Source organism: Salvelinus namaycush, chromosome 2 (genome assembly GCF_016432855.1).
Source record: "Salvelinus namaycush isolate Seneca chromosome 2, SaNama_1.0, whole genome shotgun sequence".
In the NCBI taxonomy this organism is placed as follows: Eukaryota; Metazoa; Chordata; class Actinopteri; order Salmoniformes; family Salmonidae; genus Salvelinus; species Salvelinus namaycush.
Window position 1 is genome coordinate 72,957,057 of NC_052308.1, and position 20,286 is coordinate 72,977,342.

At 43.2% G+C, this 20,286-nt stretch overlaps 1 protein-coding gene across 1 annotated transcript in view; it reads right to left on the reverse strand.

The window, feature by feature from the left end:
- The window catches only part of LOC120023395 (voltage-dependent P/Q-type calcium channel subunit alpha-1A-like), a 147,624-nt gene that overhangs the window by 77,848 nt on the left and 49,490 nt on the right, over nucleotides 1–20,286 (reverse strand). Inside the window, exons 11-22 of the mRNA XM_038967409.1 lie at nucleotides 18,798–18,992; nucleotides 18,248–18,360; nucleotides 16,902–17,014; nucleotides 16,265–16,396; nucleotides 15,652–15,724; nucleotides 14,666–14,783; nucleotides 14,181–14,248; nucleotides 13,322–13,428; nucleotides 6,384–6,516; nucleotides 3,159–3,406; nucleotides 732–1,036; nucleotides 210–348 (exon numbers count right to left, since the gene is read on the reverse strand). Of these exons, the coding sequence (XP_038823337.1) occupies nucleotides 210–348; nucleotides 732–1,036; nucleotides 3,159–3,406; nucleotides 6,384–6,516; nucleotides 13,322–13,428; nucleotides 14,181–14,248; nucleotides 14,666–14,783; nucleotides 15,652–15,724; nucleotides 16,265–16,396; nucleotides 16,902–17,014; nucleotides 18,248–18,360; nucleotides 18,798–18,992 (1,744 nt within the window). The remainder of the gene's footprint in view (nucleotides 1–209; nucleotides 349–731; nucleotides 1,037–3,158; nucleotides 3,407–6,383; nucleotides 6,517–13,321; nucleotides 13,429–14,180; nucleotides 14,249–14,665; nucleotides 14,784–15,651; nucleotides 15,725–16,264; nucleotides 16,397–16,901; nucleotides 17,015–18,247; nucleotides 18,361–18,797; nucleotides 18,993–20,286) is intronic.

Consider the following 20,286-nt stretch of genomic DNA (forward strand, 5'->3'; position numbering starts at 1 on the left):
TTTATACACCTGTATAAATGGCTGAATCCACTAATTTGAAGGGGTGTCCACATACTTTTGTATATATAGTGTACAACACCCACGTACACACACACACACACACACACACACACACACACACACACACACACACACACACACACACACACACACACACACACACACACACACACACACACACACACACACACACACACACACACACTCACGGGTTGGTGGTGGACAGTATGAAACAGGAGCTGAACGGGGGCATTGGTTTGGGACCATCTTCATCGCCCCCTTCATCCTCCTCTTCCTCCTTCTTCTCCTCATCCTTCTTTTTCTGGTCTGTATTAGCGTTCTTGTTCACTGAGATGAAGAGAGAGAGAGAGCGAGAGAGAGAGAGAGAGAGAGAGACAGAGACAGACAGAGACAGAGAGACAGAGACAGAGACAGAGAGACAGACAGAGACAGAGAGACAGACAGAGACAGAGAGACAGAGAGAGAGAGAGAGAGAGAGAAAGAGATGAAGAGAGTCAAGAGAGAGTGTCAAAGTATTAGAATGATCCAAAATATTACATTCACCACCCATACATAAACTCTCTCTCACACACACACACACACACACACACACACACACACACACACACACACACACACACACACACACACACACACACACACACACACACACACACACACACACACACACACACACACACACACACACACACACACACACACACACACACCTTGCAGGATGGCATTGGTGGAGGGATATGGATAGACAGGAGGCATCATATCCACGACCGTATGAGCCGGCTTGGCCATACTGGTCAGAATTAGACTGTCCATACTATGGTGCTGTGTGTCTGCTGTCACACTGCGGTTCAGGAGGTTATTCACAAGGTCAGGGTGGCCCGGGGGCAGCGGGTGGAGGGTGTGGTCGTGTAGTTTGCTGTTGTTGAGGAGGTTGTCTAGGTCTTCCCTGTACTGACTGTCCTGTCTGAGGATGGGCCGAGCGGTGGAGAGGTTGGGGCCACTGCAGTGGTGGTCTCTGAAGGAGGGATGGGAGGTGGGAGGAGAGGAAGGGAGAGGGAAAGAGAGGAAGAGTGAGAGGGGGTAGAGGTTGGGGGAGGCAGGCGCAAGGACAGTGACATCTTGAAAAACCACAGTTACTATGCTGCTCATGTAATGACATGCAGTACAGGATACTGGCTTAGACAAATCAATAGCAATCTACACTACCGTTCAAAAGTTTGAGGTCACTTAGAAATGTCCTTGTTTTCGAAAGAAAAGCACATTTTTTCGTCCATTAAAATAACATCAAATTGATCAGAAATACAGTGTAGACATTGTTAATGTTGTAAATGACTGTTGTAGCTGGAAATGACAAATATTTTATGGAATATCTACATAGGCGTACAGAGGCCCATTATCAGCAACCATCACTCCTGTCTTCCAATGGCACGTTGTGTTAGCTAATCCACGTTTATAATTTTAAAAGGCTAAATGATCATTAGAAAACCCTTTTGCAATTATGTTAACACAGCTGAAAATTGTTGTTCTTATTAAAGAAGCAATAAAACTGGCCTTCTTTAGACCAGTTGAGTATCTGGAGCATCAGCATTTGTGGGTTCGATTACGGGCTCAAAATGGCCAGAAACAAAGAACTTTCTTCTGATACTCGTCAGTCTATTCTTGTTCTGAGAAAATAAGGCTATTTCATGCGAGAAATTGCCAAGAAACTGAATATCTCGTACAACGCTGTGTACTACTCTCTTCACAGAACAGCGCAAACTGGCTCTAACCAGAATAGAAAGAGGAGTGGGAAGCCCCGGTGCACAACTGAGCAAGAGGACAAGTAAATTAGAGTGTCTAGTTTGAGAAACAGACGCCTCACAAGTCCTCACTGGCAGCTTCATTAAAAAGTACCCGCAAAACACCAGTCTCAACGTCAACAGTGAGGAGGTGACTCCGGGATGCTGGCCTTCTAGGCAGAGTTGCAAAGAAAAAGCCATATCTCAGACTGGCCAATAAAAAGAAAAGATTAAGATGGGCAAAAGAACACAGACACTGGACAGAGGAAGATTGTAAAAAGTGGTTAAGGACAGATGAATCTAAGTTTGAGGTGTTCGGATCACAAAGAAGAACATTCGTGAGATGCAGAAAAAATACTGGAGGAGTGACGCCATCTGTCAAGCATGGTGGAGGCAATGTGATGGTCTGCTTTGGTAGTGGTAAAGTGGGAGATTTGTACATGGTCATGTCATACCCTGTGGACGGTGCTTAATTGGAGCCAATTTCCTCTTACAACAGGACAATGACCCAAAGCACAGCTCCAAACCATGCAAGAACTATTAAGGGAAGAAGCAGTCAGCTGGTATTCTGTCTATAAGGGAGTGGCCAGCACAGTCACCGGATCTCAACCCTATTGAGCTGTTGTGGGAGCAGCTTGACCGTATGGTACGTAAGAAGTGCCCATCAAGCCAATCCAACTCGTGGGAGGTGCTTCAGGAAGCATGAGGTGAAATCTCTTCAGATTACCTCAACAAATTGACAACTAGAATGCCAAAGGTCTGCAAGGCTGTAATTGCTGCAAATGGAAGATTCTTTGACGAAAGTAAAGTTTGAAGGACACAATTATTATTTAAATTAAAAATTATTATTTATAACCTTGTCAAAGTCTTGACTATATTTCCTATTCATTTTGCAACTCATTTCATGTATGTTTTCATGGAAAACAAGGACATTTTTAAGTGACCCCAAACTTTTGAACGGTAGTGTATATACTTTTGATCCCCAAAGGAAACATTAGGTTTGATATTGACAGATTCAGACACAGACACACGGACCCTGTCACTCACTTTCTAACTCGATGCTGTCGGCTCCTCTCTCCATGCCGATGACGCCTCGGCCTCCTCCCCTCCCCCTCTACCTCACCCCCCTCCCCTACCACTACCCCTTCTGTCCCCTTACACTTATGCCTTCTCCCTCCCTCCTCCCCCTCCCTCCTAACCCTCCTGTGTCTCCTCTTCTCATCCCCCACTCCTCCCTCGCTATAATGCGGTGACACACTCCTCCCCTCCTTCCCTTCTTTATGCCTACATCTCCTTCCATGTTCCCTTCTTTCTTCAATACCCTCCAGCGTCTGCAGGGACAATCTGCTCCCCCCGTGCCCCAGACGGGCCTCTCTCTCTGGGCCACTAACTCCCCTTGGTTCGCCCCCCCTGTTCCTCTGATGGTAGCAGGCCTGGCGTCTGATGTATTCTTCAGCCCTCTGGTGACCCAGGGTGTCCTGCGGGTCTAGAGGGGGCTCTCCGGGCCGGGTCTTGTTGGTGTTGTTGTTGCGGTTGTCCTGGGGGTTGACCACCAGCGGACGGTCCAGGTGGGTCTTCATGTCCCCCGCACGATGGGGGTACGACACCTGGGGAGGGAGGGGGTTAAGGATGGTAATGATGTTATCTTCTGAAACTGGATCAATAAGTTACTTTATATAGGCAAACAACAAGGGCAGAATACTAACATGTGGACCTCAAGTTAAGATTCTTCCATAAATAAAGAAAACCCTATGTTTATTCTCTTCTAACTCAATTCCTTTCTCCTTTCCTGAACCCTACTCCTAGAACCAGAGATATACAGAGTTTAGCAAACAGTCCGCCATTTTGTCACCAAAGGCTCTAATTGTGGATGTAACTAGTGGGACATTTTTGGCACCAATAGCTACCGGTAATTTACCAAAGTTACCGTAATCGTCTGTAATTTTGGTAATTAACAGGTAATCTATGGCAATCTATGGTAACTTTGGTCATTCAGACCTGAATAACTTAATAAAAAATGTATTCACATATTGTCCATAAGTTTCTAATGGATAGACCATATGGATCAAGAGAAAATAGCCTAGTTAATGGAAAAAGCATTTAATCAACAACAGCGTTATTTTCAATTAACTCTGCAACTCTTCCAACTGTTGACTTTCTTCACAACTGCCACCAGTTTCAATTAACTCTGCAACTCTTCCAACTGTTGACTTTCTTCACAACTGCCACCAGTTTCAATTAACGCTGCAACTCTTCCAACTGTTGACTTTCTTCACAACTGCCACCAGTTTCACGGCAGAACATTTACAACAATGAAATACTGACACAGTAAAATAAATACAAGTGTAAAGAAATATAGAAAGGATATATTATGCTGAAACTCATATTAAACACCAGCGGTATTCACTAAGTTGATTCTTTATGCTTTACGGTTTAGTCATTCCATTTTTTAAATTTTCAAATCACCTTCTTTGATTATTTGATATATTTTACATGTGATAAGGCCACACAGAAATTCTGGTAGTTTACTGGCAAAATTCGAAAGTTTCAGTAATATATCCTCCCTTTGCAACCATAGGCACCAACATGGTGTCCATTATAAACCATAGGCACCAACATGGTGTCCATTATAAACCATAGGCACCAATATGATGTCGATTATAAACCATAGGCACCAATATGATGTCCATTATAAACCATAGGCACCAATATGATGTCCATTATAAACCATAGGCACCAATATGATGCCCATTATAAACCATAGGTACCAATATGATGTCCATTATAAACCATAGGTACCAATATGATGTCCATTATAAACCATAGGCACCAACATGGTGTCCATTATAAACCATAGGCACCAATATGATGCCCATTATAAACCATAGGTACCAATATGATGTCCATTATAAACCATAGGCACCAACATGGTGTCCATTATAAACCATAGGCACCAACATGGTGTGCATTATAAACCATAGGCACCAATATGGTGCCCATTATAAACCATAAAGGAAAAGGGGAATACCTAGTCAGTTGTACAACTGAATACATTCAACTGAAATGTGTCTTCCGCATTTAACCCAACCCCTCTGAATCAGAGGTACCAATATGGAGCCAATTATAAACCATAGGCACCAATATGGCGGCCATTATGAACCATAAATCTCAAGTTTGCTGAACTACTATATATACACACACAGTTGACTCCTGATGACTCCTTGACTCCTGATGATTGCAAATGCCAAGAGTGTGCAAAGCTGTCATCAAGGCAAAGGGTGGCTATTTGAAGAATCTCAAATATTAAATATATTTTGATTAGTTTAACACTTTTTTGGTTACTACATGATTCCATATGTGTTATTTCATAGTTTGGATGTCTTCACTATTATTCTACAATGTAAAAATAGTAAAAATAAAGAAAAACCCTTGAATGAGTAAGTGTTCTAAAGCTTTTGACCGGTAGTGTACATACACAGTATATGTTTATCTGAGGCTCTATGGGTAACATTTTACATTACAGTGTCGTTATTACTGTGTAATCATTCAGTAATGTACTACAATTACTCCCCTGACCTTCTAGTCCTCCATGTCTTTCACCTCTCCCTTCTCCTCTCCCCTGACCTTCCAGTCCTCTGTATCTCTTACCTCTCCCTCCTCCTCTCCCCAGACCTTCCAGTCCTCCATGTCTCTCACCTCTCCCTCCTCCTCTCCCCTGACCTTCCAGTCCTCTGTATCTCTCACCTCTCCCTCCTCTTCTCCCCTGACCTTCTAGTCCTCCATGTCTCTCACCTCTCCCTCCTCCTCTCCCCTGACCTTCCAGTCCTCTGTATCTCTCACCTCTCCCTCCTCTTCTCCCCTGACCTTCTAGTCCTCCATGTCTCTCACCTCTCCCTCCCCCTCTCCCCTGACCTTCCAGTGTGCTGTGTCTCTCACCTACCCCTCCCCCTCTCCCCTGACCTTCCAGTGTGCTGTGTCTCTCACCTCTCCCTCCCCCTCTCCCCTGACCTTCCAGTGTGCTGTGTCTCTCACCTCTCCCTCCCCCTCTCCCCTGACCTTCCAGTGTGCTGTGTCTCTCACCTCTCCCTCCCCCTCTCCCCTGACCTTCCAGTGTTCTGTGTCTCTCACCTCTCCCTCCCCCTCTCCCCTGACCTTCCAGTGTGCTGTGTCTCTCACCTCTCCCTCCCCCTCTCCCCTGACCTTCCAGTGTGCTGTGTCTCTCACCTCTCCCTCCCCCTCTCCCCTGACCTTCCAGTGTGCTGTGTCTCTCACCTCTCCCTCCCCCTCTCCCCTGACCTTCCAGTGTGCTGTGTCTCTCACCTCTCCCTCCCCCTCTCCCCTGACCTTCCAGTGTTCTGTGTCTCTCACCTCTCCCTCCCCCTCTCCCCTGACCTTCCAGTGTGCTGTGTCTCTCACCTCTCCCTCCCCCTCTCCCCTGACCTTCCAGTGTGCTGTGTCTCTCACCTCTCCCTCCCCCTCTCCCCTGACCTTCCAGTGTTCTGTGTCTCTCACCTCTCCCTCCCCCTCTCCCCTGACCTTCCAGTGTGCTGTGTCTCTCACCTCTCCCTCCCCCTCTCCCCTGACCTTCCAGTCCTCCGTGTCCATCTCGTTGTACAGGGCCTCTCTGCTGGTCATCAGATTCTGTCTCCTTATCTCACTGGTCCTCTGTTCCCACACTGATTTACCACCAGCCTTGTTATTCTTCTGCTGCTCCTTACTGTGGGGAGAGAAAATAAAGAAAATTAGGAAGAAAGAAAGAAAGAAAGAGAGAGAGAGAGAGAGAGAGAGAGAGAGGGAAGTGTAGAAGAAGAAGATGCAGAGAGGAAGAGAGGGATAAGAAAGAAGAGAAGAGAAGGGGATCAGTTGTGAATGTTGCTAGAAGAGATAGAAGAGATAACTAGATGGGTTTTTTCTCACAGCCCCCCTAAGCGATGATGTCATAGACCCAACAGCAGACAGACAGCCAGTGAGAAGAGTCCTTGTAGCCCACATAGGAATACACTGCAGAGGTTGCTGTGATGATGATGATGATTACGATGATGATGGTGGTGAAGATGATTATGATGGAAGTGCCAAAACATTGACAGATACCTCAAATTAAGGTAGTCTTTACACATAAATTGTGTATTACAAGATTTTGTTGAGTAAACCTTTTTGTTAGTTGAATTTTTAAACCACATTATTTTACCAACATTATACCAACAAAATCTCAAACAATTTGTTTCAATGCATACAAACGATACCCTTATTGCGAGACAAAGACAGAGACAAAGACAGAGACAAAGACAGAGACAGAGACAAAGATAGAGATGAAGACAGAGCCATGGACTTTTGAGAAGGTAGGAGGTGAAATGTGTTACAGCCGTCAGCCCCCCCTCAACTGCACCTCCACCCCCGGTCCCCTCCCAAATGACCCCTCCTGTACTCCCCCTCGAGTACCTCACCAACACCTCTTACCTCCAACGATTCAGATATTTCAGATCATTCTAGACGTGAATGATGACAAATCCTTATCAGTTTTCAATTCAAATATGACATTTCAATTCATCCTTTTGAATCTACTGAATTGAAACTGGAATTGACCCCAACGACCCCAGCTAGCCAGCTTATCACACCTACTAACAAAATGACAGCCAGCCAGAGGTGAACAAACACCAAAACAAGGATCAGGAATTAGGATTGGCAAAACCCAAACACGTTCCCAAAGTTCCCAGGTGTTCCAGAAACCCCAACTGGAATTATCCAACTGAAAATTTGTAAAAATATATTTTTTTACCCCCGGAAGTTTTTAGAATTTTGCAACCCTAATCATGAAACAGCACGGAAAGACAGACTGAAAAAACGACACTAACAAAAGAACGACACAAACAACAAAATAAAGGAAAAACAACATCAGAAAAGGATGGATGAGGAAAGGATCAAATAAAAATAAAAAAATAAAAAAGTAAAGCGTAAAATGAGATAAACGAGTAAATACCAGTCAAGCACATTCTCTGTGGCATCGATACGCTCAGTTTTTGTTACTGTCACTCTGAAGAGGAGACAAGGAGGGAGGGAGCGACACAACCAACATAAAAACAACGTCGCCACAACCTACCTCCCACCACTTCTACCGTACACAACGTTTATATACAACCTTCTCACAACATTTCCTTTTTTCTTTCTGTCCACAACGTTTCCACAACGTTGAGAAGAGTGGGTGTGCTCAGAGTGTTGTTAGTGTAATGAGAAATAGGGGTGTTAGAAATAGGGTTAGTGAGGTTAGTAATGTCCTCCCTCCACCTCTACTATATACAACGTTTATACAACATTCGCAAGAGTGAAAGAGTGAGTCCTGGCAGTTAGTGTAAGAAGATGTGGCAAATCTTCTCACAACATTTACAGAACCTTCAGACAACCTTTAGACAACGTTTAGAAGAGTGAGTTAGTGTGTTCGTGTAGGAAGAAGGGTTGGTTTGGAGGAGGGTTAGTTACCGGTAGGTGGCGGGTATAAAAACAGCGCTGCTATAACCTTTCCCATGTTTAAACAACCTTTAGACAACGTTTAGAAGAGTGAGTTAGTGTGTTCGTGTAGGAAGAAGGGTTGGTTTGGAGGAGGGTTAGTTACCGGTAGGTGGCGTGTATAAAAACCGCGCTGCTACAACCTTCCCATGTTTAAACAACCTTTAGGGTTGTCATGATACCAGTCTCACAAGAAAACAAAACATAAAGCGGACTTCAAACCAAATCAAATTTTATTAGTCACATGCGCCGAATACAACAGTGAAACGCTTACTTACAAGCCCCTAACCAACAATGCAGTTTAAAATATGAATAAGAATAAGAAATAGAAGTTACAAGTAGTTAAAGAGCAGTGTGCGGGGGCACTGGTTAGTCGAGGTCATTGTTTCTCTTGTCTTTATTTAACTAGGCAAGTCAGTTAAGAACAAATTCTTATTTTCAATGACGGCCTCGGAAGAGTGGGTTAACTGCCTTGTTCAGGGGAACAGTGGGTTAACTGCCTTGTTCAGGGGAACAGTGGGTTAACTGCCTTGTTCAGGGGAACAGTGGGTTAACTGCCTTGTTCAGGGGAACAGTGGGTTAACTGCCTTGTTCAGGGGAACAGTGGGTTAACTGCCTTGTTCAGGGGAACAGTGGGTTAACTGCCTTGTTCAGGGGAACAGTGGGTTAACTGCCTTGTTCAGGGGAACAGTGGGTTAACTGCCTTGTTCAGGGGAACAGTGGGTTAACTGCCTTGTTCAGGGGCAGAACGACAGATTATTATTTATTTAGATTTTTTTTACCTTGTCAGCTCGGGGTTACAAGTCCAACGCTCTAACCACTAGGCTACCTGCCGCCCCATATGTACATGTAGGTAGAGTTATTAAAGTGACTATGCATAGATAATAACAGAGAGTAGCAGTGGCAGGAGTCTTATGGATTGGGGGTAGAAGCTGTTTAGAAGCCTCTTGGACCTAGACTTGGCACTCCGGTACCGCTTGCCGTGCGCTAGCAGAGAGAACAGTCTATGACTGGGGTGGGTGGAGTCTTTGACAATTTTTAGGGCCTTCCTCTGACACCGCCTGGTATATAGGTCCTGGATGGCAGGAAGCTTGGCCCCAGTGATGTACTGGGCCGTACGCACTACCTCTGTAGTGCCTTGCGGTCGGAGGCCGAGCAGTTACCAGGCAACCAGTCAGGATGCTCTCGATGATGCAGCTGTAGAACCTTTTGAGGATCTGAGGACCCATGCCAAATCTTTTCAGTCTCCCGAGGGGGAATAGGTTTTCAAGCCTCGCCACATCCGACGAGCGTCGGAGCCAGTGTAGTACGAGTCGATCTTAGTCCTGTATTGACACTTTGCTTATTTGATGGTTCGTCGGAGGGCATAGCGGGATTTCTTATAAGCGTCTGGGTTAGAGTCCCGCTCCTTGAAAGCGGCAGCTCTAGCCTTTAGCTCAGTGCGGATGTTGCCTGTAATCCATGGCTTCTGGTTGGGGTATTTATGCGGTCACTGTGGGGACGATCTGACCATTTTTTTATTGACAGAGTCACTGGTGCTTCCTGCTTTAATTTTTGCTTGTAAGCAGGAATCAGCAGGATAGAATTATTGTCAGATTTGCCAAATGGAGGGCGAGGGAGAGCTTTGTACGCATCTCTGTGTGTGGAGTAAAGGTGGTCTAGAGTTGTTTTCCCTCTGGTTGCACATTTAACATGCGGATAGAAATTTGGTAAAACGAATGTAAGTTTCTCATGTTGGAAACAAACAGCCTTACGATGTCACCCAGAGTCACATGTTTCTATTCCAAGCTATAGCACACTATATTTTACAGGACCAAAGAGTTTAGTCTGCTTTCTGTTTTCCTTCCTGCCATGGAAAATCAGGTGTCGTAGTATTGCGATACTGGTACTGTGACAACATTTAGAAGACTGTTTGGAGGGGGTTAGTTGTTGGAGTAATGTGTTTGTGCCTCTGTTTAAATCACGACCACAAAGTCAAAGATATTAGTATCTGATGTATGGGACCTTGAATGTGTGTGTCTATGGCTGCGTGTACACAGGCAGCCCAATTCTAATCTTTTGCCCAAAAGACCTGATCTGATTGGTCAAAAGATCAGAATTGGGCTGCCTGTGTAAATGCAGCCTGTAATATTGTGTAACATGAAGTCTTGATAAACAGTATCTTAATACAGTATGGTTAATATATAGTAGGGAAATGTACACACACTCTCTCTCCTCCTTCCCATCCCTTACGTCCTCTAAGACATGACTAAACCTATTGTTCTCCGTGTAAAAAACACTAAGACAGGCATAGAGTACTGGGTAAGGACTTTTTATAAAGAGCTAGAGGGGCTTATGTAAAATCTGCTTCTCCTTGCAGAAACAGCAGACAATGGAACACACACACACAAAAGGGCACATCAAACATTTCAAAGGGCCACAGAATTTCAGTAGAAACTATTTCATTTTCCTGTCACTGTCTTTGATGATAAGAAAATGCCATTCTTCTGGCTGTAGTCTGTCTTTGCCCGCTAGCGTTGCCGCGTAGCCACTTAGCTCGTTTCCATTGACTCTGAATGGAATTAGGGTGGAATTACGTTTTAGTGCACTCACTGTCAAATTTGATGATGCTTCGTATGTTTTTTTTTATGGGACCTTGCCACTCCTCGAAGATCAATTAGTATATTTAACCATGCTTCCTTCTCATAACTAGTATAGTGTATTTGACCTCCTTCTCATAATTACTGTAGTGTATTTAACCTTGTACCTCTTTTGATGATGACTGTGATTAAAGTTGAAGAAGCCTAGGTCAGTGGCTACGGAGATTTAGGTCGAGTGGGAGATGGCGTGTGCATCAGATTGAGTCTTGAAGTGTGTGTCGGTCGGATTGAGTAGAGTGTTGGAGTGTACATTAGACTGAGTACTGATGTACTGTGTGTGTGTGTGTGTGTGTGTGTGTGTGTGTGTGTGTGTGTGTGTGTGTGTGTGTGTGTGTGTGTGTGTGTGTGTGTGTGTGTGTGTGTGTGTGTGTGTGTGTACAGTAGCAACTGTTTCCAGTGTATCAGTGTATTCGCTTCCCATTAGTGACACTACTGAAATAACCACAGATCTAGCAACAGACAGATAGATAGATATAATATAGATAGAATATAGATAGAATATAGATAGATAGAATCTAGATATATAGATGGATAGAATATAGATAGATAGATAGATAGACAGAATATAGATAGATAGATAGACAGAATATAGATAGATTATAGATAGATATAATATAGATAGATAGATGGATATAATACATATATATATAATATAGATAGATAGATGGATAGAATATAGATAGATATATAGAATATAGATAGATATATAGATAGATCGAATATAGATAGATAGATATATAGATATATAGATACAGTGCATTCAGAAAGTATTCAGACCCCTTAATTTTTTACACATTTTGTTACATTACAGCCTTATTCTAAAATGTATTACATAGTTTTTCCCATCAATCTAGAAACAATACCCCATAATGACAAAGCAAAAACAGGTTTTTATAAATTTTTGCAAATGTAAAAAAAAAAAAACATAAATATTAAATTTACATAAGTATTCAGACCCTTTACTCAGTACTTTGTTGAAGCACCTTTGGCAGCGATTACAGCCTTGAGTCTTCTTGGGTATGACGCTACAAGTTTGGCACACCTGTATTTGGGGAGTTTCTCCCATTAATCGCTGCAGATCCTCTCAAGCTGCACAGCTATTTTCAGGTCTATCCAGAGATGTTCGATCGAGTTCAAGTCCAGGCTCTGGCTGGGCCACTCAAGGACATTCAGAGACTTGTCCTGAAGACACTCCTGCGTGTACTTAGGGTTGGTGTCCTGTTGGAAGGTGAATCTTCACCCCAGTCTGAGGTCCTGAGCCCCCTGGAGCAGGTTTTCATCAAGGATCTCTCTGTAATTTGCTCTGTTCATCTTTCCCTCGATCCTGACTAGTCTCCCATGCTTCACCGTGGGGATGGTGCCAGGTTTCCTCCAGGCGTGGCGCTTGGCATTGAGGCCAAAGAGTTCAGTCTTGGTTTCATCAGACCAGAGAATCTTGTTTTTCATTGTCTGAGAGTCCTTTAGGTGCCTTTTGGCTAACTCCAAGCAGTCTGTCGTGTCTTTTATTGAGGAGCGGCTTCCATCTGGCCACTCTACCATGAAGGCCTGATTGGTGGAGTGCTGCAGAGATGGTAGTCCCTCTGGAAGATTCTCCCATCTCCACAGAGGAACTCTGCAGCTCTGTCAGAGTGGCCATCGGGTTCTTGGTCACCTCCCTGACCAAGGCCCTTCTCCTCCGATTGCTCAGTTTGGCCGGGCGGCCAGCTCTAGAAAGAGTCTTGGTGGTTCTAAACTTTTTCCATTTAAGAATGATGGAAGCAACTGTGTTCTTGGGGACCTTCAATGCTGCAGAAATGTTTGGAACCCTTCCCCAGATCGGTGCCTCGACACAATCCTGTCTCGGAGCTCTACAGACAATTCCTTCAACCTCACGGCTTGTTTTTTTTGCTCTGACATTCACTGTCAACTGTAGGACCTTATATAGACAGGTGTGTGCCTTTCCATATCATGTCCAATCAATTGATTTTACCACAGGTGGACTCCAATCAAATTGTAGAAACATCAAAGATGATCAATGTAAACAGGATGCACCTGATCTTAATTTTGAGTCTCATAGCAAAGGGTCTGAATACTTATGTAAATAAGGTATTTACATTCTAAAAATCTGTTTTCGCTTTGTCATTATTGGCTGTTGTGTGAGGATTATTTGTTTTAAATCCATTTTAAAATGAAGCTGTAATGTAAGAAATGTGAAAAAAGTAAAGGGATCTGAATACTTTCCGAATGCACTGTAGATATATGGAATATAGATAGATAGATAGATAGATAGAATATAGATAGATAGATAGATAGAATATAGATAGATAGATAGAATATAGATAGATATAATCTAGATAGATAGATAGAATATAGATAGATAGATGTGTACTCATGTGTACTCACGCAGCGATGGAGAGGTTAGCGGCAGACAGAGGACTAACTTCAGCCACCTCCTTGGCCTTCTGCAGGGTTGTCTTGGCATTAGCTGCCTCTTCTTGCTCCTCCTCATCCTGGAGAGAGAGAGAGAGAGAGAGAGGGAGGGAGAGGGAAGGAGAAATAAACAGAGGGAGAGAGAGGGAGAGAAATAAATAGAGAGAGATAAAAAAAAAGAGTGAGAGAGAGAGAGAGAGAGAGAGAGAGAGAGAGAGAGAGAGAGAGAGAGAGAGAGAGAGAGAGAACATTAGCTATATGAAATAGACCTTATTCAGTCTGTATGTTCTATCATTGACAGCTAGTGGGGTGTAGAACGTTAGTCAATTAACAATGGCCGCCGTCTGAATAAGGCCTATAGTCTGGTCCAGTCAGTAGAAGACAGGCTCAGTAGAAGAGTAAAACAGTACAGTATAATTCCCAAAATTCCCTAGTTTTCCAGAAATCCTTGTTGGAAGTTCCTGGAATTAGGAGGGCATAAGCAGGAAATCCAGGAATCCTGGAAAACCCTGGGAATTTGGGGAAAGTGACCAGAATTGTGCAACCCTAGTACCATAATCGCCAGGTGAGGTACAGTAAGGACAGCTCTAGGATCAGCTTGCCATCCCCAAATCCTAACCTTAACGTTATTGTGGAAAACGCAAAACTGACTCAAGATCAGCATAGAGTATAAGGATAACTTCACCCATACAGTCATAGCCAGGTTATGTACAGTTATAGCCAGGTTATGTACAGTCATAGCCAGGTTATGTACAGTTATAGCCAGGTTATGTACAGTTATAGAAAGGTAATAACCGGGTGAGGTAAAGAAAGGTATAATGTGGTCCAGTACCTTGGTCAACTCCTGAGCATTGGCCAGATTGTCCACGGCGATAGCTAAGAACACATTCAGCAGGGTGTCTGAGAGCAGGGGGTTAAGGAACTGAAAGGACCAACTCAGAAACATTGTGACACAAGCCATGACATTCTGATGAGTATCTGTTCCCTCTGTTTGTGTTCCTCTAGAATGTCTGTACGTGTGTTTTTACGTGTCGCATTACACACCATAGAGAGACTTCAATTGTACTATGTGTGCGTTTGTGTAATGCATTTATATGTGGATGTGTGTGTGTGTGGTGCGTGTGTGTATGCATTTATGTGTGCCTCTGTGTGTATGTGTGCGTTTACGTGTGTATCAGCATAGAACTGTGTGTGTGTGTGTGTGTGTGTGTGTGTGTGTGTGTGTGTGTGTGTGTGTGTGTGTGTGTGTGTGTGTGTGTGTGTGTGTGTGTGTGTGTGTGTGTGTGAGTCAGCATAGAGCCATGGTCATCAGGATACAGTTGCCGAAGAGTGTGAGCACTATGAAGAAGACGGAGTAGGCCATTCCACCGTTAACTCCTCCCTGAGACTTGATCCCATCATACATCACCATGTTCCAGTCTTCACCCGTCAGGATCTGAACACACGCACGCACGCACACACACACACACACACACACACACACACGCACGCACGCACGCACGCACGCACACGCACACGCACGCACGCGCGCACACACACACACACACACACACACAGATCATCATACATGACACACGTCATATCTGTGCAGTTTCCATATGACACAAGGCACAGTAAAACACTAGTGTTGAGTCATTTGTATGTGCGCACACTCACGGGAGAAAAATACAAGATGTTACTACACACGTAATCAACGCACAAAGCGTGTTCACACAATGTTCACACAACGTGAGTCAAGCTAGTCAGAGAAACAGGAGAACTAAATACAATAAGAAACAAGTCCTACGAGTCAGAGACTGGAGCAGCCAATCAAATCTAAAAACAGGATGTGAATACAATGACCAGAGTGCTGTACTACCGTGTCAAAAGCAGAGAGCAGGTGTTTGTTATGAGACAGAACCTACAGCGTGGGCCCTTTCACATCCCCCTGTGTGATCCCAATCCTGGGGCGTTTGGTGCCCCGATTCGCTCTAGTAGGCATGTGTAATACCTGGCTGTAGCGAATCCTGGCCCTGCGTGAGTAGCGGGTCTAAGATGCAGGAACAGTGGACCTACCAGGTATTGTAATGCGGCAGCGTGAGCCGTGTGTATTTTTTGGCCTGTTGTAAACAGGCTAGCTCGCTGACGTCATGTCATGTCAAATGTGCATGTTTCTAATCGCGCCCTCAAACGGTTCTTTTCAGGTCTTGGGAAAGCAAAACATTATGTAGAATTCTCACAAACGCTCCAGGAAACCAAACCAGGTAACCAAATCTCACATGTGAAAACGCCCTGTATCACCAAAGAATGGTCCAATGTCTAACCTGAAATACTGTCATTATAGCTGCAGGAAAGGTGTCAAAGTTGGTGGCCGGCGTGCCACCTTCAAAGTTGAATCTGGGAGGGAGAAAGAGAGAGGGCGAGAGAGGGACAAAGGGAGAGAGAGGAGCGAGCGAGAGAGAAGTGCGAGAAATTATGATATATCATGGATACGTCCGGACAGATCCACACAGAAGGAAGTCCATTGTGAGTTGACAGTTCCTCAAGTCTCTCTCTCCACGCCATGAAGTCCATCATCAGTTTATGCGTGTGTGTGTATTATTTAACAGATGTTCTTATCCAGAGCGACTTACAGGAGCAATTAGGGTTAAGTGCCTTGCTCAAGGGAACATCAACATATTTTTCACCTAGTCCGCCTGGGGATTCGAACCAGCGACCTTTGGGTTACTGGCCCAATGTCTACCTGCCTCCCATTGTCTATGTATGTGTGTGTGTGGGTGTGTACATAACAGCCCTTGGATTCCTGCATGTATGTGTGTGTGTGTGTGTGTGTGTGTGTGTGTGTGTGTGTGTGTGTGTGTGTGTGTGTGTGTGTGTGTGTGTGTGTGTGTCAGCGTGCGTGTGAATCTGTGTGTGTGTATGTGTGTGTGTACTGACTGTCCACCGAAGAGCTGCATGCCCAAAAGGGCAAAGACGACAATGAAGAGGAAGAGGAGGAAGAGCAAACTGATGATGGACTTCATAGAGTTGAGTAATGATACCACCAAGTTACGTAGAGGGGCCCAGTACCTAGGGAGAGAGGGATGAGGAGAGAGAATGAGAAAGATGGGGAGGGAGAGAGGGATGAGGAGAGAGAATGAGAAAGATGAAGAGGGAGAGAGAGAGAGAAGATGAGAAAGAGGGGGAGGGAGAGAGAGAGAGAGAGAGAGAGAGAGAGAGAGAGAGGATTAGAAAGAGGGGGAGCGAGAGAGAGAGAGAGAGAGAGGGTATGAAGGAAAAAGAAAGAAAGGAAGAAGGGGAAGAGAGAGGTTAGTGGACAGGCATAAAAAAACATCAAGACATCAAAAGCACTTTTTTGTCAAACTGGCTAGGTCAGAGAAAGAGAAGAAAGCAAGGGAGGAAAAGAGACAGAGGCAGACAGCAGTGATGGCCGACTGGAAAATAGAATCAGAGAGAAAATGAGAAAAGGATGCAGAAAGGCTGATGATGTAACTAGCCTGTAGCAGTGGTGAAACACAGAATCCATTGGTGACTGAAGAGGCCAAATAACGCTGCATGTGTGTGTGAGACTCACTTGGTGACTTTGAAGATCCTGAGGAGTCGGAGGGCTCTTAACACACTGATGCCAAACGATGTCCCTGGCTTAATGACCGCGTATATCACCTCAAATATACTGCCCACGATCACCTAACACACACACACATCACATGCAGTCATGTGGATTAGAACACACACAAAGTGAATTGACTGGTTCTGAATGATACAAACAAAAGGTATCATCACTTCATAGTCAATATAGTTCAGCTAGTGCCAATGAAATGATTTTCAGCTTCAGATGCACATTATCAACAGCAGTAGAAGCTATAGTAGTAGTATACTGGTGGTATAGTAGTAGTATAGTAGTAATATATTAGCAGTATACTGGTGGCATAGTAGTAGTATAGTAATAATATAGTAGTAGTATACTGGTGGTATAGTAGCAGTATAGTAATAGTAGTAATATATTAGTAGTATACTGGTGGTACAGTAGTAGTATGGTAGTAATATATTAGTAGTATACTGGTGGTTTAGTAGTAGTATAGTAGTAATATATTAGCAGTATATTGGTGGTATAGTAGTAGTATAGTAGTAATGTATTAGTAGTATACTGGTGGAATATCAGTAGTATAGTATTAATATATTGGCAGTATACTGGTGGTATAGTAGTAGTATAGCAGTAATATATTAGTGCTATACTGGTGGTATAGTAGTAGTATGGTAGTAATATATTAGTATAGTAGTAGAACAGTAGTAATGTAGCAGTAGTAATTTAGTAATATAGTAGTAGTATAGTAGTAGAATAGTAGTAATATAGTAATATAGTAGTATTATAGTAGTAGCACAGTAGTAGAACAGTAGTAGTAATATAGTAATATGCAGTGTTATAGTATAAGAATAGTAGTAATGTAGTAGTATAGTAGTAATATAGTAGTAGTATAATAGTAATATAGTAACAGTATAGTAGTAATATAGTAGCAGTATAGCAGCAATATAGTGGTAGTATAGCAGTAATATTGTAGTATAGTAGTAATATAGTGGTAGTGTAGTGGTATAGTAGTAATATTGTAATATAGTAGTAGTATAGTAGTAATATAGTAATACAGTAGTAGTATAGTAGTAATATGGTAGTAATATGGTAGTATAGTAGTAATATAGTAGTACCATGGTAGTGGTATAGTAGTATGGTTGTAATATGGTAGTAGTATAGTAGTAGTATAGTAGTAGTATAGTAGTGATATTGTAATATAGTAGTGGTATAGTGGTAGTATAGTAGTAATATAGTAATACAGCAGTAGTATAGTAGTAATATGGTAGTATAGTAGTAATATGGTAGTAGTATAGTAGTAGTATAGTAGTAGCAGGAGTAACATCTCTACTCACAACACAGTCAAAGCAGTTGAAGGAGGAGTTGAAGTAGGGCCTAGTCCCCAAGCCATACATCTTAATACACATCTCTGACATGAACAGGCCCAAGAATATAAACTCTGCATAGACTGGAGAGAGAGAGAGAGAGAGAGCGAGAGAGAGAGAGACATGAGGAGAGAAGGGGGATTTAGACAGAGAGAAAGAGAAAGTGGGTAGAGAAGGAGGAAGGGAAGAGATAGAGAATCAGGTTAGATGACTGGAGATCAATAATGACACTAGCTAGTCTATGATGGCAGACTGCTGTGATGATAACTCTACATGACTAATAGACTTCATCAGCTAGACATCTTATGGAAATTAGACTGGACACTAGCCATGCATAATCACTTCAGTTCAGGAAGTGTGCGTGAGACTCACAGAGACAGGAGGACAGCATCTCAGGCCTGGTCGTAGTGCACATTGTGTTGAGGTGAGGTGTGTGTGTGATCATGGAGTGTGTGGGTGTGTTTGCATGTGCGTGTGTGTGTTTTCATGTGTGTGTGTGTGTGCATGTACATCTACTCACAGAGAAAGTCGGAGAGGATATCAGGCTGTTCATAGTGTACCACCGCCACACACATGGTGTTGAGGCCCACCAGACTCAGTACGGTCCAGTAGAAGGCCTGAGTCTTCACCATCTTACGGATGAAGAACCGGATCCGCCGCTCGTTCCTATTGTAGTTGGACCCATCCTGTAGACCACCTCGGCCAAACGGGTCTCCTAGAAGAAGATGAAGAGTTATAGATCTGTCATTCGCCTTGAAAACAACGTTTGATAAGCGGTAGATCCGTTCTATCTATGCTATTTCTATGCTAAGTATTTTTACTTTTGTCATACAGTTGAAGTCGGAAGTTTACATACACTCAGGTTGGAGTCATTAAAACTCGTTTTTCAACCACTCCACAAATTTCTTGTTAACAAACTATAGTTTTGGCACGGTGGTTAGGACATCTACTTTGTGCATGACACAAGTAATTTTCCCAACAATTGTTTACAGACAGATTATTTCAATTATAACTCACTGTATCACAATTCCAGTGGCATACCTACAGGAAATATTAGAATATCTTCTTTCTAATGACGTGGAATGTATTTCTCAACTCCTAACATTGAGCAAATTACACTCACTGAAGTCTCTGACATAGACTTTGAAAAAGCACCCACAAACAGTCAAGTGCCGCTGACTGATGGTAAAAGCTTTCTTGACTTGAACATACATTTTTGCCAACACTTTGCTAACTTTTGTTTAACCAGCTAAAGAGCTGCTTTTAGTGAAAATGTGTTTGGAGTTACCTTTCTAGCTAATAGCCTGTGTTATAGTGTACACTGCCTCCAATTATAATGTGGGGAGGTCAAAATAATGAAAAGATCTACCAAATCTATTCATATTAAAATGTTGATTAGTTCTCCTTGCCATAATCATTCACCTGATAAGAAAATACATGATACATTTATTTTTGCTAACGTATGATGGGGGTCCCTGGGTCGCCGGTTGCCTGGGAGGGGGCGCCTGAGCAAGAAAAGGTTGAAGATCCCTGTTTTACACGGTAATGCTTCTTCGTTATATTATTATGATATTATAAATAATTGTGTAATAAAAACCATTAGCTCCACCGTCTTCCCCCTCCTCTGGATTCAGCAGCTCTTTCTTGTTCTTGGTCTTGACGGTACCTGGAGGATATAGAAAGATAGAATGTTCCAATCTCTCTCTCTCTCTCTCTCTCTCTCTCTCTCTGACACACACACTCCTTCTCTCTCTCTCTGTATCACAAACAAGGTTTCCATCCAACCTTTTTATGCCAGTAAAGTACATATCGGATTTCCATCATGACAGGCCTGATGGAAACCGAACATTCTTCGTCAAACTTTCCAAATGTCGACAAAACAAAATACGCAAGACAAGGTGGGATCTTTTTGTGTCAGTAAAATTAATTATGCGAGAAATGGCGGTGGAAACCCTTTTATGCACAAATATTGATATAATAACCATCATATCGTAAACTTGGCGTCACGC